The 27,301-nt window shown below is 33.5% G+C and overlaps 1 protein-coding gene across 1 annotated transcript in view; it reads right to left on the bottom strand.

Moving 5' to 3' along the window:
• Nucleotides 1–27,301, bottom strand: part of LRRIQ1 (leucine-rich repeats and IQ motif containing 1) — a 120,948-nt gene that overhangs the window by 89,237 nt on the left and 4,410 nt on the right. Inside the window, exons 3-12 of the mRNA XM_004676497.1 lie at nucleotides 27,086–27,177; nucleotides 26,135–26,252; nucleotides 25,385–25,608; nucleotides 23,173–23,247; nucleotides 20,728–22,332; nucleotides 15,827–15,979; nucleotides 13,576–13,726; nucleotides 12,540–12,769; nucleotides 1,617–1,671; nucleotides 144–337 (exon numbers count right to left, since the gene is read on the bottom strand). Coding sequence (XP_004676554.1) covers nucleotides 144–337; nucleotides 1,617–1,671; nucleotides 12,540–12,769; nucleotides 13,576–13,726; nucleotides 15,827–15,979; nucleotides 20,728–22,332; nucleotides 23,173–23,247; nucleotides 25,385–25,608; nucleotides 26,135–26,252; nucleotides 27,086–27,177 — 2,897 coding nt within the window. The remainder of the gene's footprint in view (nucleotides 1–143; nucleotides 338–1,616; nucleotides 1,672–12,539; nucleotides 12,770–13,575; nucleotides 13,727–15,826; nucleotides 15,980–20,727; nucleotides 22,333–23,172; nucleotides 23,248–25,384; nucleotides 25,609–26,134; nucleotides 26,253–27,085; nucleotides 27,178–27,301) is intronic.

Here is a 27,301-nt window from a genome sequence, read left to right on the forward strand (position 1 = left end):
AATCATGTGATTGTTTAAAATAAATGTATAGAAAACATCAGGTATGCACAAAGTAAAGTGAAATAAATCAAAATTGACTTTTAAAACATGCAATTGATCTTAAAAAGTTGTATTAATGATAGTCATTAATTCAAAACAATTACCTCACTTAGATAATTTCCTTGTAACTTCAGTATTTGGAGCAATCCACAGTTTTCAATACCTTCTACTTCAGTAAGATGATTATGCGAGCAATCCAGGTATATAATGGTAGGAGTATCACAAAGACCTTTTGTACTAATTAATTGATTGTGGTCCACAATTAGTTGCTGGAGATTTTTCAAAGATTCTAAACCACCTGGAAGAAAAATTTTCTATGATCATTGGTATCACAATTTCTTCCAGATTATAATGGAGAGTTTTAGCTTTTTAAAAAATAGTTGTAACTTGCTATTTTCAATATTTATGATTACAAATGAAGAATTAGTCCAAATTTACTGGTGAAAATTTTATGATGTATTATTTAACCTTGCAATGGGAGATATATTTTTGAATGACCTAATACATATTGATTGAAAACTGAACAAAACACTAAATGCTTTACATTGAGAACTGAATATTTTATTTTCAAATGCCAATAAAACACAGGAGAGACATAGAACTTGCTTGAAAACAATTTTCAACTCAGTTTCAGGGATTTTAGACTTATAATCCATGCTTAAATTGGATTATATAATATTAGAATGCCATGTTCCTATCATTGAGCTGTCCACCCAAAAATTCCAAATAAAATAAGTATGTGATATTATAAACAAATGAGACTAGTATATTCTTTGGGCATTTCAAGATTGTCCTAAGTGACCTCCTCTTTGCTCAGAGAAACTTAAAAATCAATTGTTATACTACAAAAATATTAGAGGAACTTGGCAAATAAGTAGTTCATAAGAGAAAAATCGAGAGGTGTTTCAGCAAGCTCACAAAAGTTACATATCTGTAACTGCATTGCCTGTGAAAAGGTATTGACTGATTCATAAACAAGTGATAACAGCAGTTGTCCTACAAAAAGAGCAGTAAGCAGAGACAGAAATTTACTGCTTAATCCTTACCACCCCCACAAACAAAACAATGGTTGTCAAATTAAAGAAAAAATTGGGAAAACTTGATTCTGCCGGTCATTATAAGGCTTTGATATATTGCCAGAGAGGGAGAACATTTTACATAGACAGGCAGATTTTTCAGATTTTCAGATTTAAGATTTAAAGGGAACTCAGTAAAACAATTAAAGTGAGACTTAGTGGTGAGGTAAGATGTACTTAAAAAAAGTAAATATTGTTAACATAAAAATTTACCTAATAAAAAATAAAAAGGAACCATCTAAAAATATATACTGCTGAGGTCTGTCAACAATCACATGAGCAATCTTGGAAGTATCAATAGATCTTTCAGTTGCATTGGGCCTTGAGATGACAGCAGGCCATCCAGGTGAGATGATACTCATCCTAATGGGACACCCTAAGGTAGAACCAATAGCAAAACCACTTTCAGACTCCTAATTTGCAGGAAATGTGCAAAATAAATCACGGTAGCTTTTAATTACTATTTTTTGTGTATATCTTGTTTCACAACAATCCAAAAGCAGTTCATTCTGAAGAAAACATGAGACAGGAGAAAATATTTTGAAAATGCTTTAGACTATTAAAGAACATTTAGAGAAAGTTAATATAATAAGAGTTCAAAGGTTTTAAACAACAGATGTTAGTAAATAAAAAGACCATGAGAGATTTAATAACTAATTTAGAAACAGCAAAGAGTTAAAGATCAAGTTGCCCACCAAAAAAAGAATCAGAGTAAAACGCAAAAAAAGCAAAGGATAAGAAATTAATTAAATAATAATAGATGTGAAAGAGTGACAATGTGAGTCAAAAATAAATCACCTATGACCAAAAAATGTCAGGCCGAAACAGTACTCAATATATATAAAAAGCAAAATTCCAGAAATGAGAGAATAATTCACCTTGTTTTGAATTCACATTTGTTTGAAGACAGCACTGCATTTTAAGAAAAACATATATTGATTTATTTTTAGTATGCTCTTTCTTGGTTAATTTAGTGGTTGAGGACAAAGACCACGCTATTCTGTTATCTAGGCATAAATGAGTTATGAGGTGAGAAAAGGCAAGTTAGACTAGGTTTGCCAGAAACACACAATATTATATATGCTGTGGAACAATGCCTACAAAGAAGCAAGTAAAAGCATACCCTAAAGGTAGAATTTACAACTATATTCTTATTTAAGTATGAAGGCAACTGAGAGAAATTGCCAAAAATGCAAGAATTTAGGGACCCTGGCATTCTTCTGCCCTTTTTTAAAAAAGATTTATTAGTGTTAACAAACTACATAACCTAGATAAAAACCTAGTAACAGATACAAGAAGCAGTTGTTATAAAAAGGACCAGTACTGACCCATTTTCCTACTGATATAATGTTGCCAAGGAACATAAAGAGAGAGTCAGAAATCCTAATATGATGACAAATTCTACAAACACTACAAATTGTGAGGAGGAAATAACTGTTAAAAACATAAATATTCACATCCTCTTTTCTTAAAGATGCTATTGTCAAAATAGATTGAAAATACATCTCAAATTGCTGAACAAAATGTAGGGAAGGGAAGGTGGAAGTTTAAATGACATATTTTATCAGTGTCAGTATGAAGAAGCCAACAAGGAATGTTTCCAACAAGTAATTCACATTGGGTGATCTTTGTGCATTAACATTATTTATAATAATACTTCAATATATTTTACAATTATTTAAGTTATAAATCACTGTACTTTAAAAATTTTCAAACTCATGTTCTAATTCATATAATGCATCATCAAGAGTAGTATTAAATTTTTCATGGTTTTGATGGAGGAAAAGAATAGAAAACCTGAAGGAGACATTGCATGTTAAAACTTGACTCATGCAAGGAGCTGGGGGCAGCTGGGATTAACGTGAGCATTAACCAGCCATGGATATCATGATCATTAGGCTCCAGTGCTATATCAAAAGGCGTACACCTGAACAGGTATCAGGCAGCTATATGGACTGCTAGACTGCCACTGGGAGTCTTGGAAGCACAGACCTGAGGACAGAGATACAGAGATTGGACCCTTTGCCCATTGTGAAGTCTCTGGTCTCCTCAGATCCCAAACGAAGTGATTCCACATAGTTGTCCAGACCATTGAGCTCCTCCCCACTAAAAGAAGAGGATAAAACCTAATGCTACCCCCACAAAGGTGCAGCTCTTCCTGCCCACTTGGGTCCTTCTCTTTCTGTCCCTGTTCCTAGTAAACCTACACTTTAAAATTAACTAACATCTCTCTTGTGGAGAAATTCACCACGTGCCACTGGAAGGGGAGCTCTGGTGAAACCTGTGCCAGAGTGAACTCAAGGACCCCACACTCAAAAAACAACATCAGTTTCACTTAGATGGTGAATATACAGAAACAGAAGACTAATCAAAACCAAACTGAAAACAAACACTAGAAATCTACCTGTAAAAATGAGGCTACCAGAGGAAAAGGGCGAGAATGGAGAGAAAGGGGACGAGGTTACACAAGGACCGTGGTGGGGGGACCGCAGGTGCCTGGTGGTGGATGTGCATGGACACATGCTCCTGAAGTGCTGGACCCCCATATTTCTGCATCATATACAATGTTGTAAATCAATGTCACCTTAATAGAGTGTTATAAAAAAGTACCTACTCATGAGCAAATGCTACTAATGATAATTTTTTGAATATAAAGTAGTATACCATATAATCTAAATATACTGTTAACTCTAATATCAGACTATAAAGTATATGCCCAGAGTACATCTGTTTATGTATATACTAATATTTGGGTATAATTAATACATGTTATAATTTATATAATAATTAATAGTACAAAGTAATAATAAACTCTATATTTGTTACTTCACATACACCTGAAATTCTGTTCAGGTATTGGCCATGTTTATTACAATTTTATTTTTTTTATGGGGTTAGTGTCACTTTTTTTCCCCTGAATTTTTTGAAATTATAGGTATAGAGGATCTGTTATAAAGGATTTATATTCCTCACAATTCTACTACAAATATTTATTTTTTTCTAGCTATCATTTTACTTGTGATTAAAACTCATCAGCAACTAGTTTTGCTAATCCTAACACAGTATTCTGTATGCATGGAAACTGAGAAATCATGCAGACAGAATCTCTGCTCAAGTATTTTTAACTTGAAAAATTCCAATAGAGAAACTTTATTATGATATGTAGAAATATCCACAAACTGTCATTAGGTGAATAAAGTAAACTGCAAAGCAATATTATAGAGTTCTTTTTTAAGTGAATATCAAACAATTTGGAAACTCATCAGTACTGGCTATATCTGGAAAATGGAATCATAGGTGCTTGTAATTTTTTATTGTAATTTTAGGTGATCAGCTTAAATCAAAAATTTGCTTTTAAAAAAGTACAAAGAGAAGTAAACCAGTTTTCAATTGTAAGAAAATGTGTTAAATCTGAAGATCCATTTCTATAGTTTGAAAACACAAGACTTAAAGTTCACCTAAAGTAGGCAAATATAACAGACAGTTCCACATAAATCTGGAATCCTGATCAGATATACCTAGTCAAAGACTAGAAACTTAAACCACCTGTCTCAAATTTCAGTATTAAATAAAAGGGGGAAATACCCACTTTAAAATAATAAACACAAGCTAACTCTTCCATAGTAGCTCAAATTCTCTTTAATGGTGGTCAGAAAACTTCTGCCAAAACTGTAGCAGAAATTATTCTAGGTGTTTCCCAACACTTGAAAAATCCACTCTAGAGAACAACTTTATATACCAAATATAAGAATAATCACAAAACATAAGTTCTAAGGGAAATAAACAGCTGAACAAAGAAAAACCACATGACAAGCTTAAGGTGCCAAAGTAAGAGGTAGCAGAAAATCCAGCAAAAATTAAAATGTGGAAATTTTAATTAAAAATTAAATGATCAAGATTAATAAAAGGTTAAAATTTGCTAACTGAAATATAAATGTGTAGAAAATATCCAGAAGCAAAAAGAATATAGGAGATATGTAGGCCAGGGTCAATTCTATTATATATATAGAACAAAATAAGGAAGAAAAATCATTTTAAGAAATAGTGACTGATACATAGCCAGACAAAATTTTTTTTTAATTAAGCCACATATTAAGTAACCTATTAAAGCACCAAAGGATGAGCTAAAAGAATCCCACACCTAGAATAAAAGTATAGAGTATAGAGTATAAAAGTATAAAAGTATAGAGTAATAATATCAAAGAAAAGATAATTGAAAAAGACATAGGAAATACCCTTGACAGTATGGAAATTTAACTGACAGCTGACATTTTGAGAGCAACAGTGAGAGTAAAAGAGTAATGGAAATGACTTCTGTAAATCACTGAAATAAAATAACCTTCAAGTTAGAAAAATAGACTTCAGCTAAAGTATAACTCAATAATGAATGTTCTGTGAAGATTTTTACAGTCAAAATCTAGTTACTTCAAGAAAAATAAGATCTATGGGAATAAAGAAATAATGTAAAATTGAAAATGAAAAAAATGAATAAAGGGCTTAAAAACAATAAATATAGTAAAACAATTAGCTTATAACCATAATATACTCCTTGAAGAACTAAATAAAAAGACATTAAAAATCCTGAACAACCAACACATGTAAGTCAGGAAAGTTGAGTTAAAGATATGAATTAACTTGAGATAAAATGTATTTTACAATTTCTGTGGTTACCACTAAATAAATAAAGTATATAGTTAAACTAATTGGGTTTAGAAAAAAAAAAATGGAGGGCTCAGGGGGTAGAAGTAACACAAGTCATCCCCAAAGAAGAGAGATGGAAAAACAAAATGTAGCATAAACTTTCTTATTACAGCAACTAATGAATTAGATGACAATAAGCAATGACTTTGTTGATGGAAAATAACAAAACATAAGTACATCTGCTCAAAATATTAGAGAATAAATCTGTGGTGTAGAATAAAAGAACTGAGTTCTAGAAGAAGTGAGATGAGCACAAGACTTAGAATATCTGTTAATTCTGATAAAGAATAGCTTATAACACTGTAGGGTCAAAATATGGGCTCCAGGATTCTCCTCAAAGAGGCATAAAGTGTCCCAACCTCACTAAAGCATAGAAAAAGACACACACGCACACACACACACACAGATATTTGTGGAACACTAAAGCAGTATTTCTCAGTATGGTTCAGAGATCCCTCTCTTAAAGATACTTTTAAATGTTCCTTGTAGTCAAAAATATTTTCATAATAATGCTTAGATGTTATTTGCCTTTTTCATTCTCATTTACTCAAGTGTATAATGGAGCTTCCCAGAGGCTACATGAGGTGTGATGTTGTAGTAAATTGAATGCAGAGGGAACTCTTAAGAAACCAGCTGTCCTGTGTTAAAGAGATTTGCAAATAAGTTTAACAATGCTCCTTTCTCACTGTAACTTTTAGTTAGAAACTACAATTATTATTTGTAAAACTTATAAAAGCAGTACCTTTCTTGTCTGAAACTATAAGTAACAGATAAAAAATTTATTGGTTTTTACACCATAAGTACTGATAGATAAAATTCATATAAGGAAAGCTGCTTGAGGGAGTGTGAAAGGAACATGTAAAAATGAAAAAACTGGTCAACCGAAAGAAACATATTTCTATACATACACACACTTACATATATACACACAAACACACACATATGCATTATATATATGTATACACATATATACGTATACATATATATATGCATTACCAAATAGCATTACTTCAAAAACATATAAAAGCCTACATACAACTGATTAAATAGTAACTCAATCCAGTCAATGCATTTAGATCAAAAGAGAGACTCTAGATGGAAAGAAAGTAAGTTTCTGTCCTTCCTCTTTTAATCTTATAAATCTTTGCTGTCAAATGAAGGATGAGAACTGAGTAACAGACTTACAGCAAGCCTTACCTTACATTACCATTACTTCCTCAACATTTCTAAGAAAACGAATCTCTCCAGTCAAATGCCTATTTTTTCCACTTCCCCATCCCAAAATATAAATAAATAAAACAAAACCACAAAAATATTTAAGAGTCTTTTTCAAAGGACTTAAATATAATAATAATAAATATAAAGGCTTGCTTAAATATTCTTGAGTTTACGGCTTCAATATATTCTTTATTAGCTCTTTGAAAGTTTCCAAGGTCCCACAAAATAAAACTGAAGCCAAGTGTGTTTATCCCTCAAAGGGCCTTTGCCCATGGCAAAATTAGCATTTGGCTATACTTGCTCCAAATATCTATTTCAAAGAATTCCTCCCACAAAAATGAGCCAATGGTCTATAAAACATTCCTGAGATGGGAGTTGGGGGCTGGGGAGCCCTCCTATAAGAAACAGCAAAACCAAAGATGTTCATTTAGGCTAGAGGGTTTTACTAAATAAGTATTCCAGTAACGGTCTACCTCCCTCAACAGTTCTTGTCTGACAAGCTACAAAGTTGCATTTAAAATTTCAGGTTCACTCATGTTATATGGAAAAGGAATACTAAACACAGGGTTCAGAAAACTTTGGTTCTGGCCCCACTTCTGCAAGGAGTTAGATGAAAACTATATGGATCTGTTGTTTTCACTGGTAAACTAAGACTGGCATTTCTGTAAAACCTCTTTGAGCTTTGCACTACGCAGTGTGTCGCAATTCAAAATTAAAGAGTAAACTAGCACCACCTAGTGGAACTAAAGGAATTCACTACAAAATAGTGAAAAACATTTCTACCAAAAAAAAAAAAATCCAGAAATTTATTTTACTTCATCTTTTCCCTAAAATAAAAGACATTTGTTCACAAGAATATACATAGGCATATCATGGTAATCAAGCCTATGTGAAAATGTCACATTATTTTGGTCTTTGTACTTCTAAGACTAGTGTCATTTTTCAAAGCAGCATTATTCAAAAATAAAGCAGGAACAAAAAACTAAAATACTTGCAACTTCTGCTCATTTAAAATAATTTCTAGAAATATGTCACCTGAAATTTAAAAATTAAAATAATTGATTGCTGACTTTAAAAATACTTTTCCAGATTAAAGTTTTCTTATCAGGGACAGAAACTTTGTGAATAAGAACAATACCATTATTTTTCCATATGTCACATCATTTATTTTCATTTTTTAGTTAATACCCAACAAGTCAAATATAGCAATTTACTCCCATTACAGTTTATGCATATATCTTTAGGGTATATGGTGGATGAAAGTCAGGATACTTACCTTTCGTTGTTTATTGTTGCAACCCCAGTAATATTCCACTCTGTATTCCAGTGCCTGGAAAAGACTCATTACCTAGTGGCTACTCAATAAATTTTTTCATTAATAAATTTATTAGTGATGGCTAATAACTAACGAAAAGTTAATGATTTTGTGCATTCAAAATATACAAGGATAAGGGCCTCTCTTAACTTAAAGCAGTTAAGTCTCAGCCCTATGAAGCTATCAGCAGCTACTGCAGCACGAGCTCAGTTCAGGCCAGGGAGCTGACCCGCATGAGCTCAGTTCAGGCCAGGGAGCTGACCCGCATGAGCTCAGTTCAGGCCAGGGAGCTGACCCGCATGAGCTCAGTTCAGGCCAGGGAGCTGACCCACATGGCACAGCAGATCTCTCCTAACTAGTCTGCTGCTCCCTTCAGCAGCATAGTTCAGTCAATCTGTCTGTTCTCTTCTCCACTCTGTCTCTGGTGAATCCTCCCACACTTCTGGCCTGTACCCCAGTTCTTGTATGCATAAATTAATAAATCTTAAAAAAATAAAGGCAGTAACAAAGATATACTATTCACTTTATAATTTATAGAATTAAATTTTGAACTATTTTGTTTAAAAATATATTTAACATTGTGTTTTGATTTCTACAATTAAGCACTTTTATAAGAATATTTTTAATGAATAAGTAAATCATAACAAATTGCAAATTTAAAAAGACGATCATAAGATCCAGTGAAATAATATTTTTATTAATAAAATAGTGACATATCTTAGGATATTGCTATACTTCTGATGGTATAATCTTTTATTGTCCATATTGTCCATTCATATAACAATACTTTAACGCAATTTTTTTTTAAATATTTACATTTTTTTTTTTTAGATTTATTTATTTGTGCATACAGAACTGGGGTACAGGCCAGAGACGCGGAGGGTGAGAGGATTCATCAGAGACAGAGTGGGGAGCAGAACAGGCAGATGGACAAAGTACAGTGCTGAGGGGAGCAGCGGGCGGGTCAGGAGAGGTCTGCCACGCCATGGGGTCACCTCCGGGGCAGGCGGGAATCGAACTCATGCGGAAGCGGCTTCAGATTCTCAGTGCTGTGCTTTAACCCGCTGCACCACCAGGGAGGGCCACTTTAACACAATTTTAATAGAAATATCGAGATAATCCAATCTTTCTTTTAACTTGGTTGATTATTTATAATTGAAATGCATAAAAGATGCATAAAATAGCTGCATTTGTGGCTTATAGACTATGACAGGGTTGTGCCTGCAAAATATCGTAATACTGTCTTGCATCACTGTTAACATAAAAAAAAAATCTACAGCTCACTGACAATTATACACATGGGATATAGAGTACATTATTTTTCACATTAAATATATTTATTACTAATTGAGATAGTATTAGGCTACCTCCATCAGGGATTGTCAACATAGTGCACTCATTACCAAATCAGCCGAAGTCTATCACCACAGTCGACTGTGCTTCCTTTCCTCTTTGTTCTCACCAACCCTCCCTGCCTCCTTCAGCTCTCTAGTCAGCTTTCAAAAGTCAGTTTTTAAGCATATTTTCATCTGATTTAGTTTAATTGTTCTATATGGAATACATTCTTAAAAAAGGAATTCATTTTTTCTCCATACAGATCTGGGGTACAGGACAGAGGTGCAGGGGCAGGGAAGGGTGAGAGAGAATTCACCAGAGATATAGTAGGGAACAGAACAGGCAGAGTGACTGAAACACACTAAGGGGAGCAGCAGGCAGGTCAGAAGAGATCTGCCACACCATGTGGGTCCCTTCCCTGGCCAGGGCTGGAATTCCTGCTGTAGTGGCTTCTGACAGCTCCCTGAACCACCAGGGAGGGCCCTAGAATACAATCTTAGTAAGAGAAAACTTTTTTGATTCAATGTCCTCTAACAACTATAATTAGTAATAATAGTTACTGTATTTCCATTTTGTAATTTTTTTTTTTTAAGGTAACACTGGTTTACAACAATGTGTAGGATTCAGAAACAAAGGATCCCACCTTTCAGGTCAGTCACTACACAACACCTACCATCAAGATTCCCACAGTCCTCCAACATAGTGCACTGTATTTAATTAGAATGGAAGACATTCAGCAAAATGAATTAAAAATGAATTTTCTTAAAGAGATAAACACTCATTATTCTCACTCACTTAAGCTCATAGAAAATCAAATAAGTGAATTAATATTTTTCAATTAGAGCTAGCATTACATATTTACAACTGTAATAACTACAGGCTACTAAGAATTGGGAGCAATGTAAACTTGAACTACAAATGTAAGTATTACTTCCAATTTTATTTCATCCCCCTAAAAAATATTATAGCACAAAATAACTTATTAACTTATAAATATACATCTATCTTTGTGCCCTTTCATAAGAGTTCTTAGCATCAATCTATCATTGAGAGACAAAAATCTTATGCTTTTCACTTAGCTCAACCAGAATCTCTTGTTCATGAAGATGAAAAACAGACTCCAGAACAAACTCCAAATGGTCGTCAGAAAATTTACTCGCTCATGTATACTCTTCTCACACTCAATAAATACAGTGTTTTCATTGTATTGAACAGACAGCAAAGACATTTTTTACTTTGTTTGCCCTGTACTACATGGAGATACCTCAGATACATCAATTAATACTATGGCAGTTATCACATAAATCGTGTAGATATCCTAGCCCAGGAAATCTATAGGTTATACAAAAATCCCATACACATTGCTGACAATGGAGATGAAGTAGATGGGAGTTCAGCCATTTCTTCTTGCAAACATTTTTCTTTTTTAAAAGCTGGCTCCAGAGTGTGCCAGTATAGAAGGTATGCTATCAATGAACTTCATTTTAGCAACAACAAAATTATATTTCTATATGCATTTTAAGCTAATTTTTTATTTAAAAAATATTGGCATTTCCATATGAGAGAAGTAATGTATGGTCCCAAAGCAGTCGCCTTAGACACACAGTCTAAAGAATATCATCCATTATATTTTTAGCTCTTTACTTTGGGAGAATGTCCCTCAGAAGGGTTCTGATGGCCCCCTCACACATCCCAAGTCGCACAGCACATACAGAATAATCCAGCTTTTCTGTCTAGGAATTCGCACACTTGACTCACTGTAACCAGGATGAACAAATAACTAAATTAAATACATAACTGAAAAATAGAGAACAACACAGGATATAGAAGAATGCAGAAGAATCTGGTAGTAACAATATATACTAATGGTGGAAATAAAAAATGGGACAACCCATATAAGGAATCTGGTACTATGCTTCCTAAGCACAGCTGCCCTTTGCTCCAACAATAAATATATGCTGCAGGAAATTATGCTAGATTTTGAGATCCTGATGTACAGGACTTTTTAAAAACTAATTTATTTATTTATTTTTTTTTAAAGATTTATTTATCTATTCGTACAGAACTGGGGTACAGGCCAGAGATGCGGAGGGTGAGAAGATTCACCAGAGACAGAGCGGGGAGCAGAACAGGCAGATCGACGAAGTACGCTGCTGAGGGAGCAGTGGGAGGGTCAGGAGAGATCTGCCGCGCCATGTGGTCACCTCTGGGGCAGGCTGGGATCGAACTCATGCGGAAGTGGCTTCAGCTTCTCTGTGCTGTAACCCGCTGCGCCACCAGGGAGGGCCAAAAAAACTAATTTATTTTTATTGAGGTAACAGTGGCTTACATAATTATTCAAAAAAAAACAGGCTATCCATCTACCCCCCCACCTTAGGTATTGCCACTGCAGTGTACCACCACCAAATCCCCAGAGTCCACCACCATAGTCCACTGTTCTCCTTTCTCTTTTTGTCCTTCTTCTCCCACCCCTATCTACCGATAGATGCCTCAGTTTATAGTCAATTTTCAAGGGTCATTTTTTAAAGCTTGTCTTTACCTGACCTTTACCTTGGTTTAATCTATCTTTCACAAGAAATTAACCTAAAGATATGTATGTCTGGTAAAGAATGAAATGAAAAAGCGATCATGTTGTGGCCTTTCTATGAACGCCATGTGGTTTATCTCAGCAAGGGTGTGTGTACTGCCTCTCTATGCACTGGTGTGTGTGTGTGGGATTTGGAAAAGGCTCTCCTGCATGACCACCATAAGACAACAGGCCACATCATGAGGCAGCTGGGGAAGCCTAGGTAGCCATGATTGTGTGGCCATGGTTTGAGGTGGTCTGGCAGTAGCTCAGAAATTACATCAATTACCTGCACAGGAAGTTCTTGCTGTATATGTGGCCAGTAAGTCCCCTTCAGTTCCACATAAAGCTGATTACCCTTTGTCTCCCTTAGACCCTGCGCCTCCCGCTCATGGCCACATAAACAATCACACCTGTTTATTACTGCTAATAAAGAGCAAGAGGGCTGCATGGTGAGCAGCAAAGTCTTGCTCCATAACTCAAGTCTCAGTGTGTCTCCAGGGATATGCCAGCAAGTTCCTGATTCAAGATGTTAAGTATTATGACAAATAAAGAGATTAGAAGCTGCCCAACGTCTATCAACTTAAAAGCAATGGAATAAGCAACAATCCATCCACATAATAAAATGTGGCATCACCCAAAGAACGCTCTGGTAAGTGAAAACAAGCAAGAAAAGAACAATACAAAAAAGATGCTAATGATTATAGGATACAGAAGGTGTTTTCACCCCTTAGGGGATTTTCAAAATTTTAAGCCACTAGTACATTAGTATTGCACCAGAATAAAATTTTTAAACGAGTTCCTGATTTTTTTTTAATGTGGCAAATCTTGAGTATTCACTCCTTAAGTATTATTTAAGTTCTACAAAGTGCCTTGAGAATATCACCATTCATCAAAATTAAAAAGAATAAACCAGGTAGCAAACATGAGATTTTTAGTGTACAACCATCACAAAGGAAATTGTTAAAGTAAGCTTTATCTGAATTGTAGTGGGTAAAGAGGGGACTTGATGATAAGAAGAGACTGTAAAAATTATTTTTCATAATAATCGACAGCAAGAGAAATGGGACTGTGGTAGAGGTACACGGCAAGGGGAACAATTTGACATAAGACAAGTAATAAGTGATGGAGTAAGATCCTCCTGAAAGGTATATTTAAAGAAAACAGAACAGGCTTCAAACAAGAAAAAAACATTTTTGTTGTTGCTGAATTAAGTGAATTATATGGTACGGGGACAGAAATATACAATATTTCAATGATGTACTCTTTAAAAGGAGTAAATAAAATATACTAATACATATATACTGACAGTCCATTATTCTTACCAATTCGAGTGATTTTATTATGTGAAAGTTCAAGGTTTTGAATATTAGTGCAGCCATCCAAACCATGAAGAGAAGTCAGTTGATTTTTATTAAGAAGAATAACACAAAGATTTTCCAAATTTTCACAGTTGATACTCTCAATATGGTTTTCCTAAACAAAAAAACAAATGTAATTACTTTTATACAAAATCTTATTAATGACATAACTAAATCTGCAAAAAGGATGACCTACAATCTCCAAATGAATGCATGAATTTTTATATTTCAGATGCTAATTGCTATACTATCTAGATGAAAATGTAAAGTAACCCAATAAAGAACTACCGGTTATGTATTCATTCATATTTTTTCAAATATTGAAAGAAGAGGATCTTAAAACAAAATATACCAATCTAAAAGAAAAAGAGTGAACATCTGTTCATAGTCCATATAAAATTATTAAAAAAAAATAACGAAAAAGGTGAAATCTCCCAACCTATCTTCAGTTTCCTCTGACCCTTCTTCTCCAAAGAGTACCAAAGTCATAAATTTGGTCTATATTTCAAGGATAAATTTATGTTTTTATTACACACAAAGATGTCCTGTATTTAATACTGAGTGTCAAAATCACATGTCAAGGATAAAACAGCTATTCCTTTTTTTAAGAATTCACAAAAATAAAGGGACTTTATTAGAACTGAAGTGTATAATCCTACAGCATTCCTCTCAAAAATATGAATGAATATACTGTCTACTAGGATAAACTTAATAAGAAGCATAGAACACCCACTAGGAAAGAAAATTGCATTGGTAGCATCACTGTCACTTTGAACTGAAAAGGATATAATTCAATGTGAAAAGGAGCTCCCTAGCCTATCCTCCAATCCCTCAATTTTCTGAGAAAAGTTCTCAGCTTCAAAAGAGGCTGAGAAAAATTCTGAGCTTCAAAACAGGGAATTCGTTATGGAAAAGTATGCCTTGAGGATGGAGTCAAAAACCCAATGGGCAGAACCAAGAGTAACAGAAAATCATTCTTAGGAAGCAGAACTCAGTCCCTATTAAGGAAGAGATGATGCTTAGCTGAGGCCAGGGACTGCTATGAGCTTCTTGTTTTCTCCCAAGTTGAATAGGAATGCCTACTAATAGGAACATGGTTGGCTAAGTCCTGTCACACCATGCTATGTTGGTGTGTGGGGAGATGGCACAGGAAAGGTAACATTACATTTTACTTTATAGATATCTGAGAGAAAGCTACATGAACAGATTAACTCCATTTGGGTGGTTAAATGACAAGATTCTGTGCTTCAAGTCTGAGCCTGATTTCATAAGTTCATGAAGCTTCTGAATATTTAGGAGATGAGTACATTTTTGATGTGGAAAGGATGTGCATCACGGGGAGCCAGAGTGTAGACTGCTAATGCCCAATAAACCTCACAGTCCAATATTCACACAAGTTTACAGGCCCCTCCCACATGAATTCAAGGTTTGGCTGACAGAAAACTAGCTAACATAAGGGCAAACAGATGCTCGATAAGCACTTTCATTTAGGGGTTATCATTTCAGCAAGCCCACTCTTCGGATATGACTTACTATTCAAGAACAAGAAAGAGCATGAAAGAGACAGTGAGAGAGGGAGGTGGCGGGGACAGAGAGACAGAGAGACAGACTGAATTTCTAACCTCCCAAGGCACCAAGTAGATGAGAAAATGTACATAAAAACAAACAAACAAAAAAAACAAAACAAGGTCAGCATAATATGAAGCAAAAGAAAAGCCTGGCCTTAATTTATGGCCCACAGAATTGTGAGTAAATGAAATGCTGATTGTTTTAATTAAGTAAAGTGGTCATTTGTTATGCACCGGAAAACAACAAAAACAGTAGTGCCATTATCTGCAGATAACTGGTGCCAGTTTGTACCACCTAATCATCCTCCCTCTGATAATCTTCCCCTTCTGGTTCTCTTAAGTTTTTGTCCTTCACCTTTTTAAGATCTTGAGTTACATAGCTCATTTTAGTAAATTTTCCTCAAAGTTGTCAATCTCCTACACATAAACAGGTATCTGTACTTTAAGGTAAATGAGGCTGGAACAGAGTGGGTAAAGGGCAAAGGAGGGAGGGGACCACTTGACTATGGTGGAGATGCAGGGGTGCCTCAGTGGAGCACGTGGGGTAACGGCTTAAGAGGTGGAGTTATACCTACCTCTGAAGCTATGCAGTGCTGTCAACCAAAATTACCTTAGTTGAAAAATAATACAATAAAAAGAGGACATACCTGTGCATCAATATACTTCAGTTTTTTACAGTTATTCAGGCTGTGTAAATGAGTTAATCCACAGCGTTGAAGAGACAGAAACTGAAGATTTGTACACTCGGCCAGTGTGGAAAGATTACAACCTGGCAAATCTTGAAATGTAACTGCTGTAACCTAGAGAAATTAAGATACTACAGTATATAATATTATCTAACAAAAATGAACTTAAACACTATTAGACTTACAAAATTATTTAACAAATTCATCTAGGGAAAGTCATTCTACAACTTGAAACCCACATTATTAACAATTCTATTTCATTTAAGCTATATGATTTTTTTTTCAATAGGAAGGCAAAATAATGTAATTACTGACAACTAAGTCAAGTCTAAAAGTGATATGCATAGAAATAGAAATATGCCCACTTATTTCATGGTTTTCCATCAAATCCATTTCTTTTTTTTTTTTTTTTCATTTTCTTGGCAATTTTGTTTTCAGGATTGCACTATATAAATGTTTAAGATCTTTGTGTGACAGTATCCTAAGGATACCTGGACATACCCAGGAAGCATAATGTGTGGGAATAGATTTTTGTATGCAACCTACTATACTTCAATTAGAGTAGCTCAGTTATCTTCCAAGAAAGAAACAGCTTGAGAAGAAATATTATAAAATATTTAATGAATAGGCCCACACAATAATATTTTGGTCACATGATGCAAACAATATTCTAAGTTTTTGCATTATAAATGCATCAATTATCCTTTACTACCGAATAATGAATATATCCAGAGTATTTTAAGTATCAGGGAAAAAAACATGAACAATTTTTCTGCATTTTTCATACACTTTAAAGACCAAACATTTACAATATTTTTTTATTATGATATAGTATTATGGACACATCAGGAAGCTTTTTTAAGGAACTTTTCTTTTCGTTTTTTTTTTTTTTTGAACAAAGAAAATTCAATGTCAATGAATGTATTTAATTTTATAGTACTAAGACCTACACTAACAGGTCTACAAAAATAAGTAAGAAGACAGAAATATTTTAAGACTACTGAAAAGCACTACACTGTTAATGCAAGATCTCCCACCTAAAAAATTTGTGCAGGAATAAAACAGTAATAAGTTGGTCCTTTACTATAATTGAGTCCATGCACTGAAATAAACTATATATGCTAAATCATGTTATAGCAAGAAAACTCATATTACCACATCAAAAGTCTTAATATCAGGTTTCCCTTGTATTGAATAACCATTTAAAATATTGGCTTTATAGAAAGGGTGTAGTATACATCATTCAAAACAGAATTTCCATAAATGTTCTATTGAAATTGAAGATTCCTTCAGAATAAGTTGGAAAAGTATAAAATTCTTAAGTGCGGTAACTCCTCTTTATATGGAACATTTCCTGTGTATTAAATTAAGCCAAGAGTTTTAAATTTACATATTTATTTAAGTGAATGGGAAGACCATATGTTCATGGAGATATAAAGAAGGGATTTAGTCAACTCCTTGATTTAAGTAACAAACACAATAATCAATATTTTTAAAGCTTCAGGTAAATAAGTTTGTAGTTTCATAATTATTTTAGGAATTTATCAATTATTCATATTCTACAACAACTCTTCCAACATGTATTTTTTAGAACCTTTCAGAAAGAAAAATATCCATCCATTTCAGTTGAGATAACTTCTGTGTGATAGCCATTTAACTTTTCTGCAAAGAGATGCCATAAATTCTGTAGTTGGAAAACTTTTGCTCTTTACTAAAAAATGAACATGTAGAGTCAAGCACTTAAAAACCACAGCTTATGGGCCCTCCCTGGTGGCACAGCGGGTTAAAACACAGCACTGAGAATCGAAAGCCACTTCCGCATGAGTTCGATCCCGCCTGCCCCGGAGGTGACCACGTGGCGTGGCAGACCTCTCCTGACCCGCCCGCTGCTCCCCTCAGCAGTGTACTTCGTTGATCTGCCTGTTCTGTTCCCCGCTCTGTCTCCGGTGAAGCCTCTTACGGCCCCTGAGCCTCTGGCCTGTACCCCAGTTCTATATGCACAAATAAATAAATCTTAAAAAAAAAAAAACAAACAAAAAAACCCCACAGCTTATGACAACAAAAACTACACTATCCTATAATATATTATTGCTCCTGTTTTAAATCTATGTTGATAAAATCAACTACAAAAGCATAATTAAGTTCTAATGATGTGACAATTTCCACATTTGTGAGTGTGTGTATGTACACATGTGAGTCTTGTGGATTCACTTATTGCTTTGGGGTATGGTATCCCTAAATAGATGTCTGCTAACTTAAAATATATGCATTATATTTATAGAATATATCTTTTAGAGAGGAAACAAAAATTTCTCATTCTTTTCATAAAAATCTGGTAGGTCACTTATGTATTTGAACAGTTAAACACATCAGTGCCTATTTTTCTCCTTCAGAAAGATGTTTGAAGATTGGAACGCAATCACAATCTTAAGAGTGTTCACCACCAAACCAGTATCAATATTTGAATATGAGGAACTTCATAATATCTCTTCCTCCCTTTTATTAAACATTTAAAAATATTCTTATATATAGTATTTCCCCCTATTTTAGTTTTTTTACAAGAATGAGATCAAAATAAATTCTCTATTAAGTATTATTGATAAATACATGAAATTAATCACATAAACAAAACTGTTTTATAGTCCCAAAAGGACAATATAGAATTTGTGCTCATGAAAGTTCATCAACGCATGATTAGCTATAGTGCTCATAGTTTCTTCCCCTTATAAAGAATAATATAAAATTATTTTAAAAATATTATTATGCACACTTACCAGATGTGAAAATGAACCACTCCACTTACAGAATCTATGATTCATTCATTACATTTTAATAAAAGATCAAAAATCATTGATATACATAATCATTTATTTCCCCAAATCCTTACCAGCTATTTATATTATAATATGACCTAAAATAGCAATACAGTTTTAGAGAAGTTCCTTAATTATCCTTGACCTCAATGCAAAGTGAGCCAGTCATCTATTGTAAACTGTAATTATAAAAGTAACAAGAGTAGTGGCTGCGTTTCCCTTTTTTGCCAAACATCTGTTCAGTGCCACAATATTAAATCTCTACAATCCAGAGAAATAATATTGCTTTAAAAATCACTGCAAGGAGACTGAATCTGAGGTCTTATTAGTGGCTTAAAATAAAAAGAATCTGAATTCAAGGGAGTCATATTCCATCACACCACCAGTGTACTATACTTGCCTTCCAATCTAAGAGAAATCAGCAGCTTCAATGTCATTCAGGCCATCTATCTTAATCAAGATTAGTACCACCTTTTGTATTTGTTCTTTAAAGTAAGTTACCCTTAGTAGTAAGATATCATAAAAAATGGATTAATGTTTTAACATTAAAACCAGGAAAAATATATTAGCTATCAATAATCATTTTTCTTCAGTTACATCTGTTTGTGATATTATTATATGTAGTATATGGTATACCTATCTTCTGTTTTACAATTCTTTGGTAAAACAGGCTATTGAGGAAAGCCTTCAAAATACCATTTTTTTTTTTTGTCAGATGCTTGAGAGCCATTAACAGTGATGATTATATACATTGGGAGTTTTAGGGCATATTCTTCACACATAATATTTTAAAATTCAATAATCCTATGAAACAGGCATTTTCTTCTCAGTTTACAGGAAGCAACACTTTAGTTCAGAAGGACGAAGCACCTTGCATAAGGTGACACAATCAGTAAATAACAAAAATAAGAGTAGAGCCCTAATAGTACTCGAAACAAGGTCTGTTATTATTTTATTTAAAACATACATAATTTCCTTTATAACCAGTATATACTACCTAAACTGCAAAGTCAACAATAATACGGAGATAAATTAACATTCAGTTGGACCTATTTATCCATCCTCCCACTCATCCATTCCAGATTCACTCAATGAAAACCACTATTTACCTGTCAATATGTAAACAACCACAGACAAGTAGCAGACCTGTGTCCTGTCTTGAAGTCTCAGAGTGAGGAATTAATAGAAGCCAAATGAATTCATTACTGAGTGAAATTTCAGGAAGAATAAACTTTTCTCTTCTAAATGCCCTCTCCTGGAGGACATTCCAAAGATGGCAGTAGGTACTCAAGATAAAGACAAAGATATGCAACCAAGAGATATGACAATCAAAATAAGAAAGTAATACATGGGTCAGTGGCAGTGGTAAATGAAGATACCACAATAATCCAGTTGAGGAGAGGCATGATGCAAACTTCCAAAACATGGGATATTCATTTTAGTCATAAGTTCTTTCTAGTATTGCTCTATTTTAAATAGTCTTCCCTGTTTTTCTATACATCTGTTATGGGCTCCATAAACATAAAAAATTAGCAGCATCTTGGAAAATGATAACATCCACGTTTACTTAGTACAATCGTACATAAACATTCTGGAATCGTCTGTTTTAAACTGGTAGTGTTACTAGCCAAGTACAGGGAAATTCAATTCATTCCATAAATCACCACTAGAGGGTGTTGCAACAAGAGGAAAGCAAACTCCTTGACTGAATATCAATGTAGGAATTTTCTTATTTTAATTCAACTGAAAGGTCACATATGCTTCTACTCTTAGAAAACTGGTAATAGCTAAAGAGACCTTCAACACAGGCTTCAAGATATAAATCAAAGTTCTTTATAGTTGCTTCACTGAGGGAAAAAGAGCCCCTGAATAACTTGAGATCTTTTAAGTATATTCCCCTCTCAAGTGGGGCAATATTTCATTCAGCAATCTCATTGTCTAAAAAAATTTTGGGTACAGAATTTATCTTTTATTAAGGGTTTTCAAAATTAAATTTCAGAGGAGCAATTTCCAGTAAATATGTAAAAAAAAAAAAGTATTGTAAAATACCTGCTGTAATGTATTCCAAGGGCCACACTGAAGAATTTCTTGTGCATTCAAAGGAGGCATCAAGTTGGCTGGGCATTTTATTGGTCTCTTTTTTTTAACAAATTTCTTTTGTTGATTTTGCTTGGAAATTTCAAACCAAGGTTTAAATGATTTCATCCAAGCTTGTCTCTTTTCTTCAATAGAAGGTATAAGTGTTAGCTCTGAGATGGAATGGGCCACACCGCTTTTACATTCAGGTCCATTTTCAAGACATTCTTCAGGATTTCTTTTACTCTGAGACATAAGAGAGTTTTTGTCTGTAAAATCTATAAAACTCTTTGCATTACAGTTACCAAAATCTTCGCAAGGAGCATTTCTATCTAAAATACAATCTCTCTTGTTTACTTTGCCTTCTAAATTTATCATAGCATTCCTGGTGTTAAAACTCACATCACTACTCATGTTTTCCTTGGTTTCTTTGGATTTTAAATTGATTTCTTCTTTTGTTTTCATTACATTTTTCTCTATCTGCTCAACATTTTCTAATTTTAGCTGCAAAAGTTTTTGTTTCATTGGAATCACTGAAATAGCTCCTTCATTTAATGTTTCATTCTGTTCTGAAAGTTCTTCTGTATCTATGTTTTGTAACTTACTCTGCTGATTACCTTGAATTATTTTTTGTGCGTCACTGCTTTTCACTTCATTATTTTCCTGATTATCTACTAGTATTACTTGGTTTTCTTGTTGCATATTTTCAGTTTTCATGAAGTCTCCCTTTTGTATTTGAGATTTTAAATCTAGTAGCTGAGACTGTCCTGGCACATTTTCTTTGAGATCTGGATATTCCAATTCAATTTTTTGGTCCATATTTTCGCATTTTTGGTCCTGCTTGACTGAATTTTCTGAACAGTACTGTTTTGTTAGGTTTTCGACTTTTTCTTCCATTTTAAATTCTGCCCGCAATGTCTGGTTTGATATAGAGTCTTTTAAGTTTACTTGCAGTGAATCTTTCAGTACAAGCTCTCTACCTACATTTTCTTTCTTTGACTCTTCAAGCAGACAAGGGGGAGCATATTCCAGCTTCTTTGATTTTTCATACTTTAGTTTTCTGGCTACATTATCCTTATGCTTTGATACATCTTCAGCAGTGTAATGTATGGTATTATACTCTCCTTGCTTAAATGCACTACTTACTATTAGCTGTTTACTTGCTTCTTCTTTTAATCTTAATTTCTCCTTGTTTAGTAGTTGTTCTTTTTCTTGTTTCAGAATTTTCTTTTTTTCTTCATAGTCTTTTTCTCTCCTTTTCTTTTCCTCTTGCTTCTGCTTCTTTACCTCTTCTTCTATCCTTTTTTCTGCCTCTAATCTTCTTCGTTTTTCTTCATCCATTTGTCGTATTTTTGCTTCCTTTTCTTTCCACTCTTGTGCTTTCCTTTTCTTACTTTCTATTTGTTCTCTTATGATTGGGCCATATTTTTGGTAGACGACAAATGCTTTATATTTAGCTTGAATTTTTACAGCTGCATTATGCTGTAATTTTAACAAACGCATTTTTTCTTTTTCCTGTAGGTCTTTAAATTTTATTCTTTCTTCTTCCATTTGCAAATGCAGGTTTCTAATAAACTCCTACAATAAGATAAATAGTATAAGCTAAATATGCAATATCATCATTAAAATGTCATTGAAAATATAGATTGAAAACAAATACTAAGCCTGCAGTCCTAATGAAGTCACTTAGAATGACACAGAGTAAAAGCAAGAGAAATTACAAACCAAAATGTGTAGTAAAATGACTCAGATTTTCTGAGATTGGACTTCTGGTAAAGGAGACATTTAGAGTTAACAAGGGGACTCTGGAAACAGGAAAATATTTTGTAATACTTATGATACCAGTAGACCAGGTAGAATGTATATATAAAGAACGAACAAACAAACAAACAAAATGAACCATCTTCACATACCAGATCATTACTCAACTATCAAGATAATTGATTAATACATATCACATTAGATGAAATAATGTGGAGTTAGGTGAGATAATGTCATTGTCAACAGAGTCCTAAGAAACATGGTAAACAGATCAACAAAATTCAGCAAGTGTGAAGAAAATGAACACAAATAGTGTACAGCACAAAAATACCTGAGTAAGTAGAAGGGAAAATAATTTCTGAGAAAAGAGACCCAGGAAACTAGATAGAAATGAAAATGAAGAAAATATTTTAGAAAACAAATGTTCATAACAGTATGCTTCTTCAACACTTTAAAGAAGCTTTAGAATAACAATATATTCACTCACTAAAGCATTTTTTTTTTCATTTTCAGGGCATTCTACACCAAGGAGAGATACTGATTATAAATAATATTTCTAATGCTTTAGTAAATTAAATGCTACTTTAGCTAGGCAATATTATTTTAAAATGTTTGCTTCAAACACAGTCGTTTATTTTAAAAACAACAAATAGATACCTCATGCTGTTTAATTTTCTCTTTCCACATTTTCTCTTCTTTATGGAGTTCATCATTCATCTTGTCCTCTTCTTGCTGAACATACGATAAAAATGAAATATTATGTTTAAATATCAAAGATTATGTTAATTCTATATGATTCTCACAGTATATATTTATGAACAATGGGTAAAGAAAATATCTAACAGTCCTCAACTATTGGGATAATGACTTCAATCTCAACCTAAAGTATCAGATTAATCATACCTAAGTTTTCCACTTCCATCATATAACCTTAATTTATTGGGGTATGTTTATTTATATAATATGATACACTGGTGGGAAACAATGTTGGACAATGCAAAAATCATAAACTATTTATAATGTTTCTTATCATTAAATTTTTGTCTCTCCACACCATTCCATTTAATTTATATAAAAAATCATTTCAGTGGGTAAAGGTTTTCTCTTAATAACTCTTTATTAGCACCAATTTTGTTAAAGTATTTCAGAATAACAATGATACAAGAAAGAACAACAAAGATCAGTAAAATATATTCCCTTTCATCTAAAATGCTATAAGTTCTCACAGTAGCCCAAATTTAGCAAAAGCATATCAAAAGATACGACCATAAAAAAGCATGGTAGGAACAGATCCTAAAATTAGAAGACAATGAAAGGTTTCACAAAGACAATTACATTTGAAATGCTTAGGCTGACTAAGCTTTCAAGAGGTTAAATAGACACTTTAGTCTGTTTTAAAATCTAATGATGCTAACTAAAAATAAGATTAAAGGAGAGGAAGTCAGAAATGAAAAATATTAAGTGTTCATTTGCAAATAATGGGGAGGAGTAAGAACACTGAAGGAAAGAGATTTATAGTAACTGTTTTGTGGAATAGAAGAGGAAACAAATAAAGGGCCAAAAATGGTCATATTGAAAAACTTTTAAGGTAAAACTCAAGGCAAAATTAAGCTCATTTAGGAATTCATTAAATCTTTGAATGTCAAATATTTTCTAAGTCATAATTGTATGATATAGTAATTACTTTCAAAATCTAACTTATAGTTCTTTGAGGTGTTAAGTATTCTCTTGTATCATCTAAGCACCTTGCTGAATACTTTGTCCTTCAGCTAGTCAGTAAACTTTTGTTATAAAACAAATATGACAACTAAGATGTATTTATAAATCAAATGCTATATAAATCTGAAAATGCCATTAACCATTGATAACAATGAAACATTTCAGAGCAATACAGTAAAAGCTATTTTAATAGTCTATATTAAATTCAAATTCTTTCCTGGAATTAAAGAAATAAATTCTGACTTTTGGGTGTGTTCACTTAATCTGGCCTGAAAACTTAAAGATTTCAGAGTTTACAATTAGAAAACGTGATGGTCAAACAGGCACTTCAGATACGAATGTCTTCAATTTGTGTATTTTCTATGTAATCAGAAAATGCAATGTACCCAACACAGAGAGCTTGAATGTCTTAAACTGCCTAAGTGACTATGAGCTAATAGTCCCTGTGTGGAAGACTCACAACTAAGTCCTGGTGGACTTTTAGGAATGTGACTTTTAGGTCAATTTTAGGAATGTACGACACCAAGGCCAGTATTACCTGTTGCTCAAACATATTAAGGACCCTACTAGTTTACAAGTAGGGTCCTAAAATCTACCGACTTCTTAATATGCCAGTACAATGACATGAGGTTGGGCTAGGGGAACAAAATAAAACAATACAGAACTCCTTTACACCCCAAGATTTCTAATCCAAGGAATTAGACAAATTATGGAAGTAATATACAACTATGACTTCTATGCTTGAACTACTTCAACCTAAATGTGTTTTACATAATGTGTTAAATGTATAAGATCACATGCAAGGATACTGCATGATCAAGAAAATTGTGTCGCCTTTTCTAGTTTTAGAAGGGAATAGAAAAACAGTAGATTATGCTGTAAATATCATCTTTTGAGGACAATCTTCTAAATTTCATAAACTCTATGGGATCTCAAGATTCCAAGAAAATTTATTCAAGCAGTTGAATAAATTTCAAAGAAAATGAATTAATTTCAAAGAAAACTAGTCCATGTTATATGCTGTTAATCTAGTCAATTTAAGCCACAGAACAGAGCTTGAACTGTATCATACACCAAAACATTAGTACTGTTCAGACATAGCTACTAATTTTTTTTTTAAAAAAATGCATGAGAAACAAAAACAACTTACCTTCTGAATAATATCTAACTTCTGCTTTTCAACTTCAAATCGTTTCATCCACCAATATCTCTTTTCCTCTTCTTCTTGAAATTCCTTTTTTTCTTTATCTCTCTGAGCTTTAAGAGTTTCTTTCTCTTGGTCTTCTAGTTCTTTCTGTTTGTCTTGCCAAGCCTCAAAAGACTGTCTGCATCTTTCTTCCACTTCACAGTATCCAAAATTTATATCAGTGTCATCTACACATGAAGAGAAATAATATTTTTAGAAACAAACCTGTTAAAAGGTAGCCAATGTAAAATATAAAAGTAATTTTAAAATGAAGAAATAATGCTAACACATTAACAAAGTAAATTGTGATGATATTCAGAAAGAAGCATCTTTTTAAATATATGGAAATTCTATTACATTCAATAAAGACATCATATAACTTACCTTAAACTAATCTACACAACTTAACATAAAAATACAGCGTGTATGTGCATATGTATATGTGTGCCTAAGGAATACATAAAGAATATAGTTAAGGGATATTAATAATTCAATCTTGTGGCAGCTACATATGTAGAAAAAATTAAATATATTTAAAAAGATAATTTAGGAGGCATAAAGAAAACTATCCAAAAACATAAATAAGCATTGAAAAAAATAATTTTTAAATGTTGTGGCTATATTTTTCTAAATGAAAAAGAGAATAAACCATATAATTTTTTTCAGATAAATATGACCAATCACATAAAAATCATCACTGGCAGTTTAGCCTACCTGGCAAAGTCTGTTCATTCACAAGGAAGTCATGAGGACCAAGCTCTGGAACAGAATCAGGACTGCCACAACGGGTCTTACTTCTTAGAAATTCTTCTTTTTCTATTTCAGATAATATCTAACAGGTGAATAGATTAACAATGATTAAAGAAAACCAAAAGGAGAGTAAAACTATTATTTTAATAAAATACTAAGCAATCACATACAGAATTTTATTTGCCTCAAATCTATAGTGCACTATTTTTCTTTATATAAACAAAACCCATATATTAATAAAAACCTATTCTATTTATGAAACTAATTTAATTTTTTAAAAAGATTTATTTATTTGTGTGTACAGAACTGGGGCACAGGTCAGAGGCTCAGGGGTGGTGAGAGGCTTCACCAGAGACAGAGTGGGGAGCAGAACAGGCAGATCGACGAAGTACACTGCTGAGGGGGGCAGTGGGTAGGCCAGGAGAGGTCTGCCACGCCATGTGGTCACCTCCGGGGCAGGTGGGAATGGAACTCATGCGGAAGTGGCTTTTAGCTTCTCAGTGCTGTGCTTTAACCTGCTGTGCCACCAGGGAGGGCCTATTTTAAATTTTTAAATAAGTGGATTTTAAATCAGTGAACTATCATTCTTCATTAAAAGTAAAGGTTACTTTTTAAGACTTATTTATTTATGCATACAAGAACTAGGCTAGAAGCCGGAGATGCAGGGGGGAGGGTGACAGGATTCACCAAGAGTGGGGAGCAGAACAGGCAGATCTACTGAAATATTCTCTTGAGGGGAGCAGCAGGGGAGACAGGAGAGTCTGCTGTGCCATGTGCGTTAATTCTTAACTCATGCTGCAGTGGCAGGCAACAGTTTAGTAGCTGTGTCTTTAAGCCCTGTGTCACTAGGGAACCCCAAAAGTAAATTTTTTAAGTATAATATGAAGCACTTTCAGTCAAATCTTAAATATATACCTTCATTAATGGTTCTGAGTTTTCTTTAGATTCTGTTGATAATTCTATCCTTAAATGCATATGATCATTAGACACTGCACCATAACTACAGCCTGTGGAGGGAAAATAATACAGTTTTAAATATCAGAATCGGGTATAACACATGAAAATCCCCCAAACTTTCATCTCAGGTAAAGGTTTAACTTTACCTTTATATTCTTGATCTAGAACTCAAAA

Source organism: Condylura cristata, unplaced genomic scaffold, assembly GCF_000260355.1.
Source record: "Condylura cristata isolate star-nosed mole 26May11 unplaced genomic scaffold, ConCri1.0 scaffold00004, whole genome shotgun sequence".
NCBI classification, from domain to species: Eukaryota; Metazoa; Chordata; class Mammalia; order Eulipotyphla; family Talpidae; genus Condylura; species Condylura cristata.